At 39.7% G+C, this 15,704-nt stretch overlaps 1 protein-coding gene across 2 annotated transcripts in view; it reads right to left on the bottom strand.

Moving 5' to 3' along the window:
• Nucleotides 1–2,840: 2,840 nt before the first annotated feature.
• peli1b (pellino E3 ubiquitin protein ligase 1b) overlaps nt 2,841–15,704 on the bottom strand; it is a 30,814-nt gene continuing 17,950 nt past the window's right edge. For both annotated transcript variants that reach the window (XM_067989520.1, XM_067989518.1), the window contains exons 2-7: nt 15,525–15,691; nt 13,808–13,937; nt 10,995–11,096; nt 7,604–7,801; nt 7,318–7,506; nt 2,841–5,177 (exon numbers count right to left, since the gene is read on the bottom strand). In XM_067989520.1, coding sequence (XP_067845621.1) covers nt 4,614–5,177; nt 7,318–7,506; nt 7,604–7,801; nt 10,995–11,096; nt 13,808–13,937; nt 15,525–15,601 — 1,260 coding nt within the window. In that variant the 5' untranslated portion in view covers nt 15,602–15,691 and the 3' untranslated portion in view covers nt 2,841–4,613. The remainder of the gene's footprint in view (nt 5,178–7,317; nt 7,507–7,603; nt 7,802–10,994; nt 11,097–13,807; nt 13,938–15,524; nt 15,692–15,704) is intronic.

Here is a 15,704-nt window from a genome sequence, read left to right as displayed (position 1 = left end):
AAAATCAGTATCTCAAACAACATTGCAAATCTGGGTTTATTAGTCCACAGAGTACCCAATGTCCTTTGCAGTTTTCTAAATATGTTTTTTTAAATCATGTAACATCTGTTAAAATAGTTTTGTGCAAGTTTCTAATGGTGAATTTATGAAAGCATAGTCCATTTAGTGAATTATAGTTATGTCTACATAGACTTAAAAAAAAATTAGTTGCATGTTTTTAATTTAAGATTGAATTGGGCCTCATTGCTCTTTGAAGACCACACACAACCCCCATCTTTGTGGTTTTAAGGGCTTCCTTTTAAATTTACACTGACTTTCTGTGCTATAAACCATAAATTTTAATAGCAATTGGTACGTAACATAGTATTTGGTAACTTTTATTTTCACCTGAAACAATCTTCAATGAGCAAATGCACCACTGTCAGCAATACCTCAACACCACATGAAAGGATATTAACAAACAAGGACTTTACGATAGAGTAAAAACAACTGAGGGTGGAACATTTAATGAAGCAGATAAAAAAAGGGAAAGACTTGGTGGAACGCAGACCTATCTCTTCACCAGTGCAACTATAGTAATATTGAAACCAAGGCATTGGTAACAAACCAGCAAGGGTGGTCCCATCGGATCCAGTGTATTTTGCTTGATTAAGAGTTCACTGAGGTTTTGGACCTTTTGATGATGAGCAGTAAAATTGGAGCTTTGCTGAAAATAGTGGAGCAGCCTGGTCCAATAGAAATTGCTGACTAGCCACAGGCATAGCTCGAGCAACATTATTTTAGCCACATGTACTAATTTTAATAGAAAACACCTTACAGGTAAAATGTACTTCCCATGTATATTTACTTAACAAACGTCTACCACCATTCAGTGCAAAACTTCACCAAAGTTTGGAATTCGGGCATGAATTTATCTGACATAGCACATTTTAGAACAGCTTCGAGGTTTTTCTCCAGCAGTTGCAAGCGGTTTTACAACTTCATCAGGATCATCGCTGAGAATGTCGACTCGCACAAGATTCATCAGACCCACCCCTGCTCTTCATCTAGAACACGGTTGGTTGCTGCTTGCCCTTTGCCATGACGTTGCCTGTTAGAGCTGTTCATTATTGGTTGGGCTCGCTTTCTTCCGCTGGAGCTGTTATTCTGATAGGTCAAGCCAACCACGATGACAGCTCCACCTCTGAATCCAGCGTTTTCACTAGTGTTACACACCATTTTAGCAGACAATCAACGAAGTAAAGTATACACAACGATCATAAAACACTTACACTCTGATTTTTGTCTTACAATTTTACCAACAAACGCACAGAAATGTTATAGTACATATTCACATAGTGTATGCATAAGTATTGAGATCACATGCCTAAGAACGGTGTCTATTACATTTTTGATTTACTAATCAAAAATGTAATTATCTACATCTGGATTTCCAATTAGCTACATGTGGCTATTAGACAACACTGCTTTAAAAGAAAATGGCAAGGGTCTGAAGTTGGCAAAGTTAATATTCAGACCAAAGGTTTGCAGGTGTCCAGGAGAAAGCTGAGGTACTATTCCTGAAGCACAGTGACTTTGGCTGAAACTATACAAGGTCAGAGTGGAATGGAATGAGGGAAGAAGAGTTAAAATGGTGGTCAGACTCACATTTGCATAGAGAACAGGGGTGTTTGGAAAAGCAGTCACCCAATCTGCTTTGTCGCCCCAACGTAGAGGCCGCACCATGAGCAATAAATACAGTATACTCAATTCGAGGAAATACAATGTAAATTACTGTCTCCTATGGAAGGAGTTTTAAGCTGTGGCTAACGGCATGGGAAGAGGGAATGATTCTGCCTAATATAGCCCGCAAACTACCAAAACGTCGAGGATTTTGGCTAAAAGAAAGCTTTCTGGCTTTGGTGGTGTGAAATCCAGGCGGCAACCTATTAAAATTGTCACTACAGAATAGCCAGCACCATCTCCTCCACCAAATTCGCAAAGACTGGTGAAATCTACCAGAGACTCACTTCACGAAGATAAATGGCAAATAAAAACCCAAAATTTCATCTCAGTAATATTCTCCCATTATTTGTTAGTGTAGAAATCTTGTCGCATTCTCCTTTGAGCTAGATGCTATATACATAAAGAGCAAAAGGGCTATGCAGTATCAAGAGTAAAACTACTCTAATTGTTTAATACTTCCCCTAAAGACAGCTTCTCGTTTGGTGGAAGAGTGCGGGACTGTCAGTCTCCTTATACTTTGTGTACACTTGGTGGAAAAAGGAAATCTGATCCACAAGCTCCTTAGAAAAAAAGTTAAGGACCACAAATGCACCACAAACAGCCATCAAGCACAGCCCACCGCCCTACCATGCCAAAGTTCCAATACATTTGCTGACCCCTGCTTACAAAACGTGACAATTATATTCAGATCCCATCCCTGCCTCCAACAGGAGATAGTCAGGTCCAATGTTTTCAACTTGGTATCCAAGTCACAAGCTAAGCACCGATACAGGTGTAGCTAGTTCCACAGAATACCACCTTCCATTGCATTCTTTCACAGAAGCACCCATTCCCACTGTTTAATGAATGCTATGTCAGAACAGCAACTAGAAGATTCACTTAAGCAGCACGGAATCGACTTGCAAGCTGATTTTTACCATCTTAAGACAACCCACTACAGCCAGGTCCAGTGGAGTTCAATTATAATAAAACTGCAGGAGAACGCCACCTTGGTGAATCTGGACGGTCAAGGCCGACAATTACTACAGCAGCCATAAGTGCAAAACCAGATGTATTTACCCAACAGAAATGTCAAAGTTTAATATTCCAATAGGAACGAATAAATGTGACTGCAATTGTGTTTTTTAAATTCATATATTTATGTAACAGAGAATCACTGATCAAATATCTGCCCAACTAGAATTCATGAATTAGTACTGAATCCACATCTTAAACCCTGAGGCAGTTTAATGCACTCGCTGTCAATGTAATACACCAGAGCTATAAAATGTTGCATTACAATTAACCAGCCTGTAGTGACCACATTTACACAGTTGTCCCATTTTTTGCAGTGGGTGCAAATGGAGACGGGTGGGGGAAGTGTGCTAGAATCAAAAAAAGGTAGAAAACACAAAATAAAAAAAAAGTTAACCAAATAAGTCAGCTCAAATTTGAGATTTTTTTTGACTACTTCAGTCAATACAATATCTCAATTATGGTAACATGTAGTTAATATTTAGTTTGTTAACACCAATATCCAGCTTTTTTTTTTTCAGATTCTGCTTTGTAACAAAAAGGTTTAAGATTATACACAGTAAACTAAATTAAATGCCAGCAAAAACAGTAAAAAGTGGGACAGGATATCATTGCTCAGGGTACAGTTTAGATGACCAGAATTGGATAGCAGTTTCGCACATCCCTATTATAATATTACTTCACAAAATCAAGACTTTATAAGTTAGCATTCCACATATGCTAAGCATCCCCGACAAACATCTAAAACTACATACATTTCAGGCAATAATTTAGTACAAAAAGATCCTACAGAACTTGAAGCTGCAATACAGTAAAATAAGCTATCTTCACACATCCTCTTGTTACTGGTGAGAAATAGGAGTTTAGCAATTGAGCTTGTGTAAACAATTAATGATATTCAAGATGGTGTGCATTTTGTAAAACAGTGGTGCACCTTTATCACTGTGGTAGCACATCAGGCATTATATTGGCACATGGGCATGGGTCTCCTCCTCTTCCAATATGCTAAATGTAGACAGATGCACAGAACTAGCTTTATGCTATTAAATTACAGTTGCGTGTTATTATTTTGTAGTAAACAGTTGAAAAATATTTGATGTGCCCAATTCCCATATTTTCTTACCTCCAAGCTGCTGATACTGAACAGGAAAACACTTGAGGCTTAGTTACATCTATCTTGGGTCTTAACTATACTCAACTGATCAAAATCCTTTTAATGTTACCTGTAATTGAACTCTACTGATATTCTTATGAAACCAGAAATACTTATTCTGCATGAGGCAGAAGAATACTGGCTCATTTACACAGAAACTAAAAGTGCATTGCGATACCTTTTTAATGATAGACCAAAGTCATAAATTATCACAAACCTTATGCTCCTAAATTCTAGAATTTAAATTTTCTTCAAAGAGTGTTGAAACAAGGTATATTTTACTTGATCATACTGCAGCTTTTATGACTAGTAGAATATCCAATCAACTTGCATTAGATTTATTCAGCCCATTACAAATTAGGTTGAATCAGCTAAAAATGCTTCCATATTTTATTAAACAACACAAAACTTCAAATTTGCACTTGGTATTTGCGAAGGTCAACATAACATAGTTGTGATTTTTTTTTAAATATTTGGGCAAGAAGTTTTTGTATTTCAAAATACTTATATTTAACAAATGCAAACTTATCAAAACCTGTCTCATAGGCAACATCACAAAAAAATTAGATCTCTTTCCTCAAGAGCTACACAATTCAGGTTATGTTCCAGAACAGACAAAATTCAAACCGCATGGAATTCAGTATAGAAAACTAGCTTATAATTCTCAGATATCAAATGTCTTTCTACTTTGTTTTCCCCAACAGTTAATAAAATCTTGTCCTTAATCAAGAGGTCCCTGGAAAATAAGTCTAACATATCCTTGTTCCCCAGTTAGCTGAGTGGAGCAGAAAGGACAGGCTGCATGGAAAGTGTGAGTGCCATGAGGAAGAGGGATTTGGGACCAGTAGGTGGTAGTCTTTTCTGAGCACACATGTCCACAAGGGCTGAACGCATGAGTTGGAGGTCCTGCGTCAACATAAAATCCAGCCTCACTCCCTAGCCACAGAGGAACGTATGGGCCTAGCGATCGGCACATGGGACATTCCCTCTCTTTTCCATCTCTCTCATCCTTGTTTCCCCAGTTATGATAGCCATGTACATGTCCACAATTAAGATACACCCATGGTTGTTTCTCATCCACATCTTTCCTTTTCATACTGGGGAAGGCAAGTGTATTAAATCCAACTGGACATTGTGGTCTGGCTGCATTTATCTCCTGACGAAGGGCTTCCAGGTGCTTAACGGTAGGAGTATGTGCAAGTCCCTCTGCAGTGCGCCAAAGTAGAGTTGCTCCACAGAGATCTATTAAAGAACCATCCTGCAGTATGTTGGTTTCATTTTCAACCTGAGGGGCAAAAAGAAAGGAATCAGAGTACGTATTATGGCAAATTACTTTTACTCATCACACTAAAGGTACAAAGATTTCATTTGTAACCTTAGATAGCAAATGTCAAATTAAAAGATGGAAAAAAAATAATTTTATCTAGGCTGGTGAACAACTTCAGTATTACGAAACACACAGTGGTACCCCAGATGGCAGTGTGTTGGTACACAAGTGGGACCTGGGTTTGGCTCCGTGAATCCCATATCCACTCAGGGGAAGTGTTGGGGGTGGGGGGTTTGAGGAGTTGAGCCACAGTTCCTCAGATGCTTCCCAGCAACTGGTTCAGAACAGTTTGGCAAAGGGCTCAAAAGAGGTCATCTAACCACTCCTTCAATAGGGAATGGCGTAAAACAGATATGGTTTACGGCTCTGGGAGAAATACTTGTGCTGGGAAGAACTTTAAAAAATACTAAGTGCAGTGACTGGCTTTTAAAAGGAAAATATTTCATTTTTTTCCCAACGATTTTCTGCCCTGAAGGCATCAACTCTTGCTGCTAACATGCAACTCCACGGGTACCATGCACTCGCAGCTAACTTACCCAAGTAGCCTTTATTCATTTGCAAGTCTTTAAGAACAAATATTGGCAGCTATTTGACTGCAGGGGGAAATCACAGCCAAACTCAATTTAGACCTCACCCGACATCCACATGTGTGCACTTCCAACAATTGTGACTGGATAACACTTGAATAGGAATTTAGTTCGGACTTTCCCCTCCCCAACTCATTGCTGAAGCTGCCCGTGGTCTCCTTTCTACCATCCTAGCGGAGACGAGTTAACTCAGCACAGACAAATTAAAGTTTAATGGACTGTCGTTAATAGAACAAAATAAAACTTTAATCAAAGCAGTGCTGAATTATGTTGTTGGGTTTGGCCAAACCTTTTGAGACAGCCATCTAGGAAGCTTAGGATTCATACTTCCCTCTGATGCTAGAATAAGTAAACTCTCAATCTTAACTGGCCGGCCTCCCATCTTCCACCCCATAAACTTGAACTTATCCAAAACTCTGCTGCCCGTATCCTTACTCGCACCAAGTCCCATTCACCCATCACCCCTGTGCTCGCTGACCTACATTGGCTCCCGGCCCAGGAATGCCTCGATTTTAAAATTCTCATCTTTGTTTTCAAATCTCTCCAAGGCCTCAGCACTGCCTCCCTCTGAGATCTCTGCACTCCTCCAATTTTGGTCTCTTGCACATCCCCAATTATAATCGCTCCCTACCATTAGCGGCCGTGCCTTCAACTGCCTGGGTCCTATACTCTGGAATTCTCTCCGCCTCTCTAACCACCTCTAAGACGCTCATTAAAACCTACCTCTTTGACCAAGCTTTTGATCAGCTGTCCTAATATCTCCTTATGTGGCTCGGTGTCAAATTTTATTTGAAAACGCTCCTGTGAAGTGCCTTGGGACGTTTTACTATGTTAAAAATGCTATATAAATGCAAGTTGTTGTTGAACTGTACAAACCCAGTAAGTCTGAGGAATGGGACTAATTGGATAGTTCTTTCAAAAGAGCTGGCACAGGCACGATGGGCCGAATGGCCTCCTGCTGTGCCTATTATGATACTATGAAGTCCCAGCAGGATTAAAGCAATTTAAATTTATGGCAATTTTACCACTAACTTGTAAACATATATAGTTAATTAAAATCAGGAGTGCAATAGTTCAAAAATAGCAATTAACACTTTATAGTCGGCAATAGTTGGAAGAGGCAAATATCAGCTTTAGGCAGCATATAAACAGAATCATGTATATACTCAATAAAGTGAATTGTACCAATTTTGAGTAGGGAATCAGTATACAGTCATTCCAACATACAGTAGCTTGTGTCTGTTCATTTTTACTTGCTGCAAACTGTTTGAAGTGCTTAGGAGTAAATATTTCCAAAATCACTCCTATAGTTTCCAATGGATTTGATTTCCTGAATTTCTTGATTTTAAAATACAAAGTTATCATAAAATTCTGTGAATTGTTCAAGTTTTAAGTACTGCTCCTTTAACTGCAGACTTCATTAGGTCAATGATTCTATTTAAAATGCCTCACAATTGAAGAATTCCTTCTTATTGTAAATGTCAATACCATTTAAGGAGAATGTTGCTTACCATTCTCCCTCGCTGCTGTGCTGACCGTGTCTCTCTCAGCGTAAAAACATTGCCACAAACAGATATTTCTCTCCAGACTCCTGGCTTGGAATCTTCCGTAAAACCAAGTCTTGGGTGCATAACAAGGACACCATTTGTGGTTAAGCCATCCATCTGACCATCAGAAGTTTTCCATTTGGCAGCTTTCTCCTGAAAAGGAAGAGGGGAAAATTAAGCTTGCATTGGGGCAAAAGCATTTTGAACCAAAACATAATACATTCAACAGCTTACTTTCCATCTGACTTACTCCGAGGAAAATATTCTTAAATGAGTCAAATCCAGCTGCATATATCCTGGCAGTGTAGGGAGGATTCCTTTCACATATAATACGACAAGCAAATCGGGAAATGGTGCTCTGAGCAGACTGTGTATCGGCATTACTCTGACTTCCTGGTACAGTGTCCGTCACCACAAAATCAATCGGGCTTTCAGTTGAACGGCCAATCTAACAAAGGGTAACAAAACAAATGTTTTATTAAATATAATTCTCCCCACCTCCAAGGTGCTTAATATTATTTTGCAAACTTGCTGGTATCAGGTGTTGAAATGATTGACCAATGTGCAAGGCCACCAGATTATCACTAAACAGTTAATGTACTGAGACTGAATGATGGGGCTTAAAATTAGTTGAGTACTCAGTTTTCCTTAAATGGTTGAGCAGGGGAAATCATACTTGGACTGGGGTGGTATAATATAAAGTCAGAAAGCTATTGAGCACAGGCTCGTACACAACTCTAATTGATATTTTAAAAAAAAGCGTACAAATACTGGAAATTAAACAAGACTGAAAATGCTGAAATACATAGGATAATCAGCATCTGAAAGAAAGACAGGTTACATTTCAGGTGAAAGGCACCACACACCTGTTCTCTTTTGGATGCAAACTATTTCCACCATTTTCTTTTCAGTTTCTGCAACTAATACACTTATTCTTCATTTTACTAAATACTTCTTGAAGAACCAGTGTAAGAGCATGAAGGCCTAAGCAGCTCTGTGGGCTGTCGTCATTTGCACCATAGGTTTTATTCCGACGTACTGACCATACCCAGAATCTCCTGACAAAACTGGGAGACCTTCTTGGAAAGTTCAAGTGGGATCAGCTTCCTGGAAGAACAGATTAGGATTCAGGAGCGATTGTGTGGGAAGCTTCAAAAGTTCTCACGATAACTCTTATGTTTGGTACCACAGAGAACACTGCCAGTCTGCTCCAAGATGCCAAAATAACATTTGTTGAAATCCTGTTGAGCAGACAAGAAGTCAAGTCACATGGCTCAGTGTCAAGACTGCACACAGAGAGGTTTGGAACCAAGAATGAAGGGCAGATGTTATGCTGACTATGAATGGAATTTTGTGAGTGGCAAACACCTGGCTGCTTTTTTCCCCACCACAAACTATTTCCTTAAACCCCACTCTCCCCAGGGTTTCGCAGAATTGAGAGGGAGCACCACTGAACCAATTGCCTAATGGTAGGCATAAAAAGGTGCAGAAGTCAAAGGATACCATTACTGATAAGAGTGCTTGTCAACACCTGCATTAAGCCAAATGTGTGTAGTACATACTGCTTATTCACTTGCTGGACATTGAACCATAAGTACTTTTGATTGAAGAATCAGGTGAAAATATGCATCCCAAAGGCTGTGGCAGATTGCCAGTCTTCTGCATGCCACACTTGAACAAAATGCAATCTATTTTGAACTTTTCCTGGTGGATGATAATGCTTAATGCATGGAGCCTTCTGATCAAGGCATTATTTTGCAGCACCTTAGATGAACCTATTACTGGACTTCATAAACCAACATCTTGATCTGGATGATGCTCTGGTTATATAACGTTCTGGAATCTTTCATAGACTCTTCCTTGGATGTGCAACTTGCTGTACTTCATCTGCCATGATTTCCAACAAGACAAGTGGGCATGGGAATTATATTCTCTTTGACCGTGAGCTCTTGTGCTTCAAAATCAAACTGGACCTGACTTCACTGGTAGTATGCAAGGAATCAAACAACAGTCTTCTAAGATTGTTTTCATCCAGCGCAATGTTACAATTTGGGCATCTCCCCACTCTTTCTATTTATGCTCACAGCAACAATACAGCCAATAGTTAGGCTCATGCCTCCCATGAATTGAAACTTATACACTGCATGGAGTGACTGAATACCTTATTGTGCAACAGAATTAACAACGATGTTTTCCTCAAGTTATCAACTGAAAAATGTATTAGATGCCCATGATATTCTCCTAATCATTCCCATAGATTTGAAAACAAAACACTGACAGACCATATATTTCAGGCTAAACTGCAAATTATCTTTATTGTAAGATAAATTTATATGGAAGTAAAATTAATTAGCAAATAAAAGAGCAATACAGTACTTGACTTTCATCAGTAGTTTTAACAGCGAACATCAGAGTAGCAAAGTATTTTGAAATTCGAGTCCTTTTTCAGATTCCTTCAACCAAGTCTTATGATTCTACATAGAGCATACCGTTGTCCCCCTCAGAGTTCTATTTCATCAGTGACGTGGATAACTGTGGACTGAAGATATGGCAAAAAGCTGTAACAGATACATCTTGTCTTGACAGCTTCCAATGCCTCTGATCAAAAGCAGGTCTTCCACAACAGGCAAGCACCTTTGACGAAGCTTAAACTTCTCAACTTCCTGGTAATTAAAACTAGTTATTCCTATCACCGGGTGCATGGGGTGGGGGGGGGGGGGGGAATCACCTTCACCATCTGCTCATTATATCTGGCCACCACACCCCTTTCATAAAAAAGTACATAAACAAGCCATCGCATGTCAACAAATGTCAGAGACCAGTGAGAAGTTCTGCGCCATGAACATATAATGCTTCCCATCAAAACTGTGTACTGGCCTACCAACAGGGTCTTAAGATGAAAGGGGCAAAGGAAATCTTAGCAGCAAGGCCTTCCATATTATAAATCCCAGTGCTGCAGCCTAGCTAATTCATGTAATATATATTTATTACATCTTTTTATAACATGATGCAGGACTGAGCCAGTGTCTGTCAGACATGATAGCCCCCTTTTGCTATCTCCAACCTATGAGAGTTTGGAACTGGTCACTCACTGCAAATAATTAGATAACGTTGGAAGACAATGCAAGTAACATTATTGGCTATCAGTTGTTGTAAAGAGCTAGTGGCAGGACATAAAACTTTTAAACTTTATTGCTGACTAACAATCCTACCAAATTGGATTTTGACTAAAGCTAAAAATAAACATATTTAAAGACTTGAATCTTACAAACAAATGATTTGATGCCAAGATTGCAGTGCAATTAGTGATGTAAACTTAAAAAAATTCCAAGTTCTTTAAATAATCTTGTTAAAAGCAATACTAGGTAACGATAACAACAAATTGAGAGAAAGTTGTCCAATAAACAGCAAGATAAAAATCCTACTGGTGTGCAACAGCAGAATTGCTGCTGTTGACATAACGATGAATTAGTCCAGAATTAGGTCCGACATTCAGCGAGAGCTAGAATAGAGAGATCACTTGGTTTATGTTGCTAATGTGAGGATTAAGTGTCATTAAGTGTGCTGGGATTTTATTCAAATGTCTGTGCAGTTTTAAATAAATAAAATATTAAAGCATTTTAAAAGGACCAAAAGGTTACCTGAAACATATCTGTACTGTTGTCATGTGTATATTCTACCACCACTGTCTGAGCTCGAGACAATGTATATGAAATACTGTGTTGGTCCTTGTTGCTTATTGCCTATATAAAAAAAGATAAGGAATAAATTCAATGAAAGGAAGATTATGAAACTAAAAACTGAAGAGTACATTTCTAGCAAATAGGTCCATTTTTGTGCAACCTTTAAAGATAGCTCAGATGTTCTGAATGAATAAGAATGTTCACAATATCAATCCATTCCATCCATTCTTGTTAAACTGATATGACATCCCCATGCTGATCCAAGAACATCACCATGACTGCATCAGTTGCAGCATCACCCTCCACCCCCTCACTCGATTATAATGCACTCCATCCAGTCCATTGGGCACATGGATGGGATTGCAACATAATCCACCCATCAGCTTCAAGTCAGTCAACAGCTGCCAAATGTCACAGCACATTAGTCATCAGCCTCTTCCTTAATCATTTGTGCTTACATTCCTTACATTTGAAGCAAATTTTTGAAAATGTCAACAAAGGATCTCCCACGTTTTTTTTTGGGGGGGGGGTGGTGGAGGGATGGAGGGAGGGAAAAAACAGAAGCAGGGACACCCTGGTGCTAATAACTCTGAGTTAGGTCTTTATGATTGGACGCCAGTGGCTCTGGATGGTCTTGAACAGTGTGTGAAAGTGGTTTAGCCTTTCATGGAAGGACCGGAGATCCAATGCTATTTAAGTACAGCTCTAGCAACTTGTTCCTTTCTCAAACTTGGGCTTCAGGCATTGCTGTTGTGCACAGAATGGAGACAGTGAGGAAATAATTGCATCTAGTCAATAAGTATTGATCAGCAATTTAATCATGGGAGGGGCATCACAGCCAATCTTGAACCTGTCCTCATCTGACATGCTCACATCCCCTCCAGCCAGAGTCACTGGATTCTTTTCCCTTATCAGCCCAGAGATGCTGAAGCCAATTGTAGGTTTTCCACAATGCCCAGTAGCACAAAAAATGTAACATTTACCCACTGAGCCAGCAGTGAAGCTCTAGCATCGTCAGTGCTTACATTGCATGGGGACAGGGGGAGAAAATGAGATTTAATCCATCAGTTTACTGCATCAGTTTCCACTCCCTCCAAAATAAATGCTGAGGCAGGAGAAGCTGAAAGGCTTGTGAATTCCCTTTAAAAAGCATGTAACTCCTTTCCTTTGAAAAGTACCCACATTTATGTGGCATTATGTAGAGAGTGAGGAACATGCCAAAAAAGTCAGTTCTTTTTACTTTGAAGTCAACATTGCTAATTAAGCTGGGAAAAGAATTGCTCTGATCACTGAATTGTAACAAGTGACAGATGTTTTTGTGCAAGTATGCATTAAAAGCAAATTTAAAAACAAAAGAAAAAGAAAAATCAAATTTACAACACATTTTCTGAACAATTGAAAAGAAAAAAAATGGTAATGTTTAACTATGGGCAGCTCCCTCCTGACCACACCCCCCCCCACCCCTCCCCCAATCCACTGAAATCCTTTGCGTGTACACGTCCCTTCCCCATTTAATCCATAACATTTGGATTTTCCTACTTCGAATATCATTTCCCCCCCACCAAAATCTCTTTCCTGGCTCTGATCTGCTTTTTCTCTAACAGAGAGCAATTCGACCACAGATTTTGCCCTAGGTCTAAAAATTGCTACAAATTTTCTACCACTGAAAGTGATCTACGCAAGAATACCAATAGTGTAGTATTTGAATGAACATGAAATATAAAAAGGTTTACAGCGTGGCCCGTATCACCAAATCACACCTAGGTCTCTTCCCCCTCCTCTTTAAAATCCTCTATCGCGCTCAGTCTCATCCAGGGTTTCTCAGAAATCCTCCTTCCTTTCCTCCCTCAGTCGCTGCACTGACTAACTGCTCTGCGACTTCAACCTCCATCTCAACTAACTTTGCCCTCTCCACTGATTTGACCTGCCCCCTGTCCTCCCTTAGCCCCTCCTTCCCCCTCAACCATGCCATCTTATGGGTGGCCCCTCTACTCCCACAGTCTCAATCACAGACAAGGCCGTCTCCAACCACTTCCTTGAATCCCTCACTACCCACACCCCCTACTCCCTGCCAATCCCACTTTCTTCTGCACCCACCCTGGAAAAAAATTCTCCCCCAGGTCACTAACAGTTACAATTACAAACTGCTAACTTCCTAACCTTTGCCCTTCCATTCACCATGATACTTCAAAGCTGTCAATCTACTCAATCACATGCTCACCTTCACCTTGGTGCTCTTGTCCCAAGTAAAATCTTAACTCTACATTTCTGGTTGTTCCCCTGGTACGGCTCCCTGCTTCGTTCCCTCAAGTCCAAGAGGCGCATCTGGCACACAACTAGCTTCACTGTCCATCGCCAGACCTGGCTGGACCACATCAAGCACTACTCTCCTGTACCACAGCTGCTCACTACTCCAGGATCATCTTGGAATTCAAGGCAACACCCGGCTTCTTTTCTCCACTACAAACTGTTTCCTTAAACCCCTCCCTCTCCCCTGCCTCCTCTACCCTCACCTCCAACAAGTGTGAGGGGCTCATGGACTTAATCATCACCATCTGTTCAGATTTCTCTGCTGCATCCCAGCTCTTTGCCTTGCTCACTAAACTAAACTCTGACAAAAACCTAAGCAACCAAGCCCACAGAGTTAACATTTTTGTTCTGGTCGTTCTAGTGCATATAGCCTTTGAAAATAACTGTTCAGATTTAAGGGTTCAGGATAAACAAGGTCTCAGTCTATGTGTAACTGGAAATTGCTGGCTTCAAAGACATACCTTCTCTGCCTGAGGTGTACAGGTGACATGTACTGTGCTGGGTTTCACACCATTCGGCTTTGGTCTTTTAAATAAAGCAAATCTGCTTTTTCTTCGTCCTCGGTCTCCATTTGGCAGAGATCCATTGTACCTTATGGGACAGAAGAAGAAATCCAATACTGAAAATAAACTACAAATCTTGTCATTAAAAATTTAGAATTCCAAATAAGTCCTAAACTCTGGTTACTTTAAATAATTACACTCTACTGCTTTCAGGGTAAGTTTCGTTAGGCGTATTAACTCTCTGAATACCAAATGTCCACGATATAGGATGCTTTTGTTGCATATTATGAATAGACCAAATTTCTACATGACCTGAAAGCTGTTTCAGGTAATGCATTAACACAGTTGAGTAGTGCCTCTGTTAGAGCATGCCAAGAATAGGACCTGGGGCTACGTCACTGTAAGAGACGGCAACCATAAGAAGGCACTACGGTGAAGAGGTGGTAACGGATGCAATGGTCAACTGTAAACACCTCTGTATCTCTCCTCCGTTAAGGGCCTCCTTAAAACCTAACTCTTTGACCACCAAAAGGAGTTTTGCAAAGGGGGGCGGAGAAATGGACAGGGGAAGGGAGAGGAAGATGAGAGTAAGGACGAAAAAAACAGGTGGAAATGGAAACTGGAGGTTGAGGAGCACATTATCACCACAGCTTTTTCCCAAATAATTCCAGGTGTTTAAATTAGGAAATCTATACATTTAAGGGTGCATCTCAGTCCATAATCTATGTTTCTGATCTTAAAAACAAGTCTGTTAGCCTCACAGAAAAACATGTATTCTGTTAGAAGCTATTTTCAGTAACATGAAATTTAAGTGCCACCTTCTAACCCTACTCTTCTCACCACTGCAGCCAAGTTTAATGATTTCACAGAAAATTGGTGGCCCGATATGTATGTATTTTGTATAGACGCATAAACCCCAGGAATAAAGAGGTACCCTGCTCCTGCATTGCGGTTTAAGTTTATTTAATAATTCATGTGAAAATACTTCCTCTTCACATCAACCATCAGAGGTTTCTTCCTCTTTTGTCTAATGCTGGTTTACTTTCAAAATAAATTCTCAATTAAAAAGAAAACTCCTTCAAAAGGTCTTCATTGTGATAATTCCAATGACACTTTTTTGGAGTATTCATAAAGGTAACTAGTTCAGCAGCATTTTTTAAAAAAAAATCTTCCACTTCTCTTTAGATTTAATGATCAGGAAATGTGCAGAAGAAGAGGGCAATTTACTGTAGGCGAAGAGATCCTGAATGGATCTGTCAAGCAAGAGTATTTCTGAACTGGGAAACCTTCCCAAATTCAAATGCAATTTAAAAAGAAAAACAGTAATAGGAAAAGAATGAAGCGGCAAACATGTTGAGCTTCTCCAAAACAAAATATAGGAAAACAATCTAAACTACCTGCATTTATATAGCACTTTTATTGTAGAAAAATGCCCCATGTTTTACAGAAGTGTAATTTAAAAAAAAAATCGGCGTTGGGCAAAAGGAGGCAATACTAGCGGGGTGATGAAAAGCTCGGTCAAAGAGGTTGGTTTTAGCAGGGTCTTAAAAGAGGGTTGACGCTGTAGTTCTATTTCTACCTAAATAACAAATGGTTTAAAATGCACAGCAAAAGGATGCTTCAGAAACCTTCACCTCCCCCACCCCACCCCGAACACACACACACAAATGCATACCCTAACACAATGATTTCTCCATATTTAATGGGTGCTTTGGTGGATGAAGAAAGATTTTCTTGATCAGGAGAAAACATGAGCTGGACTAGGTGGTTTAGCACACTTTATACTTTTCTTCAGAGTCTGGAATCTTTACACAGCTTTTTCATTATTTGTTTTCAAAGTTTCTGTAAAAAAAAT

The sequence above is a fragment of the Heptranchias perlo genome, chromosome 8 (assembly GCF_035084215.1).
Source record: "Heptranchias perlo isolate sHepPer1 chromosome 8, sHepPer1.hap1, whole genome shotgun sequence".
NCBI classification, from domain to species: domain Eukaryota; kingdom Metazoa; phylum Chordata; class Chondrichthyes; order Hexanchiformes; family Hexanchidae; genus Heptranchias; species Heptranchias perlo.
This window is presented reverse-complemented; position numbering and strand designations above follow the sequence as displayed.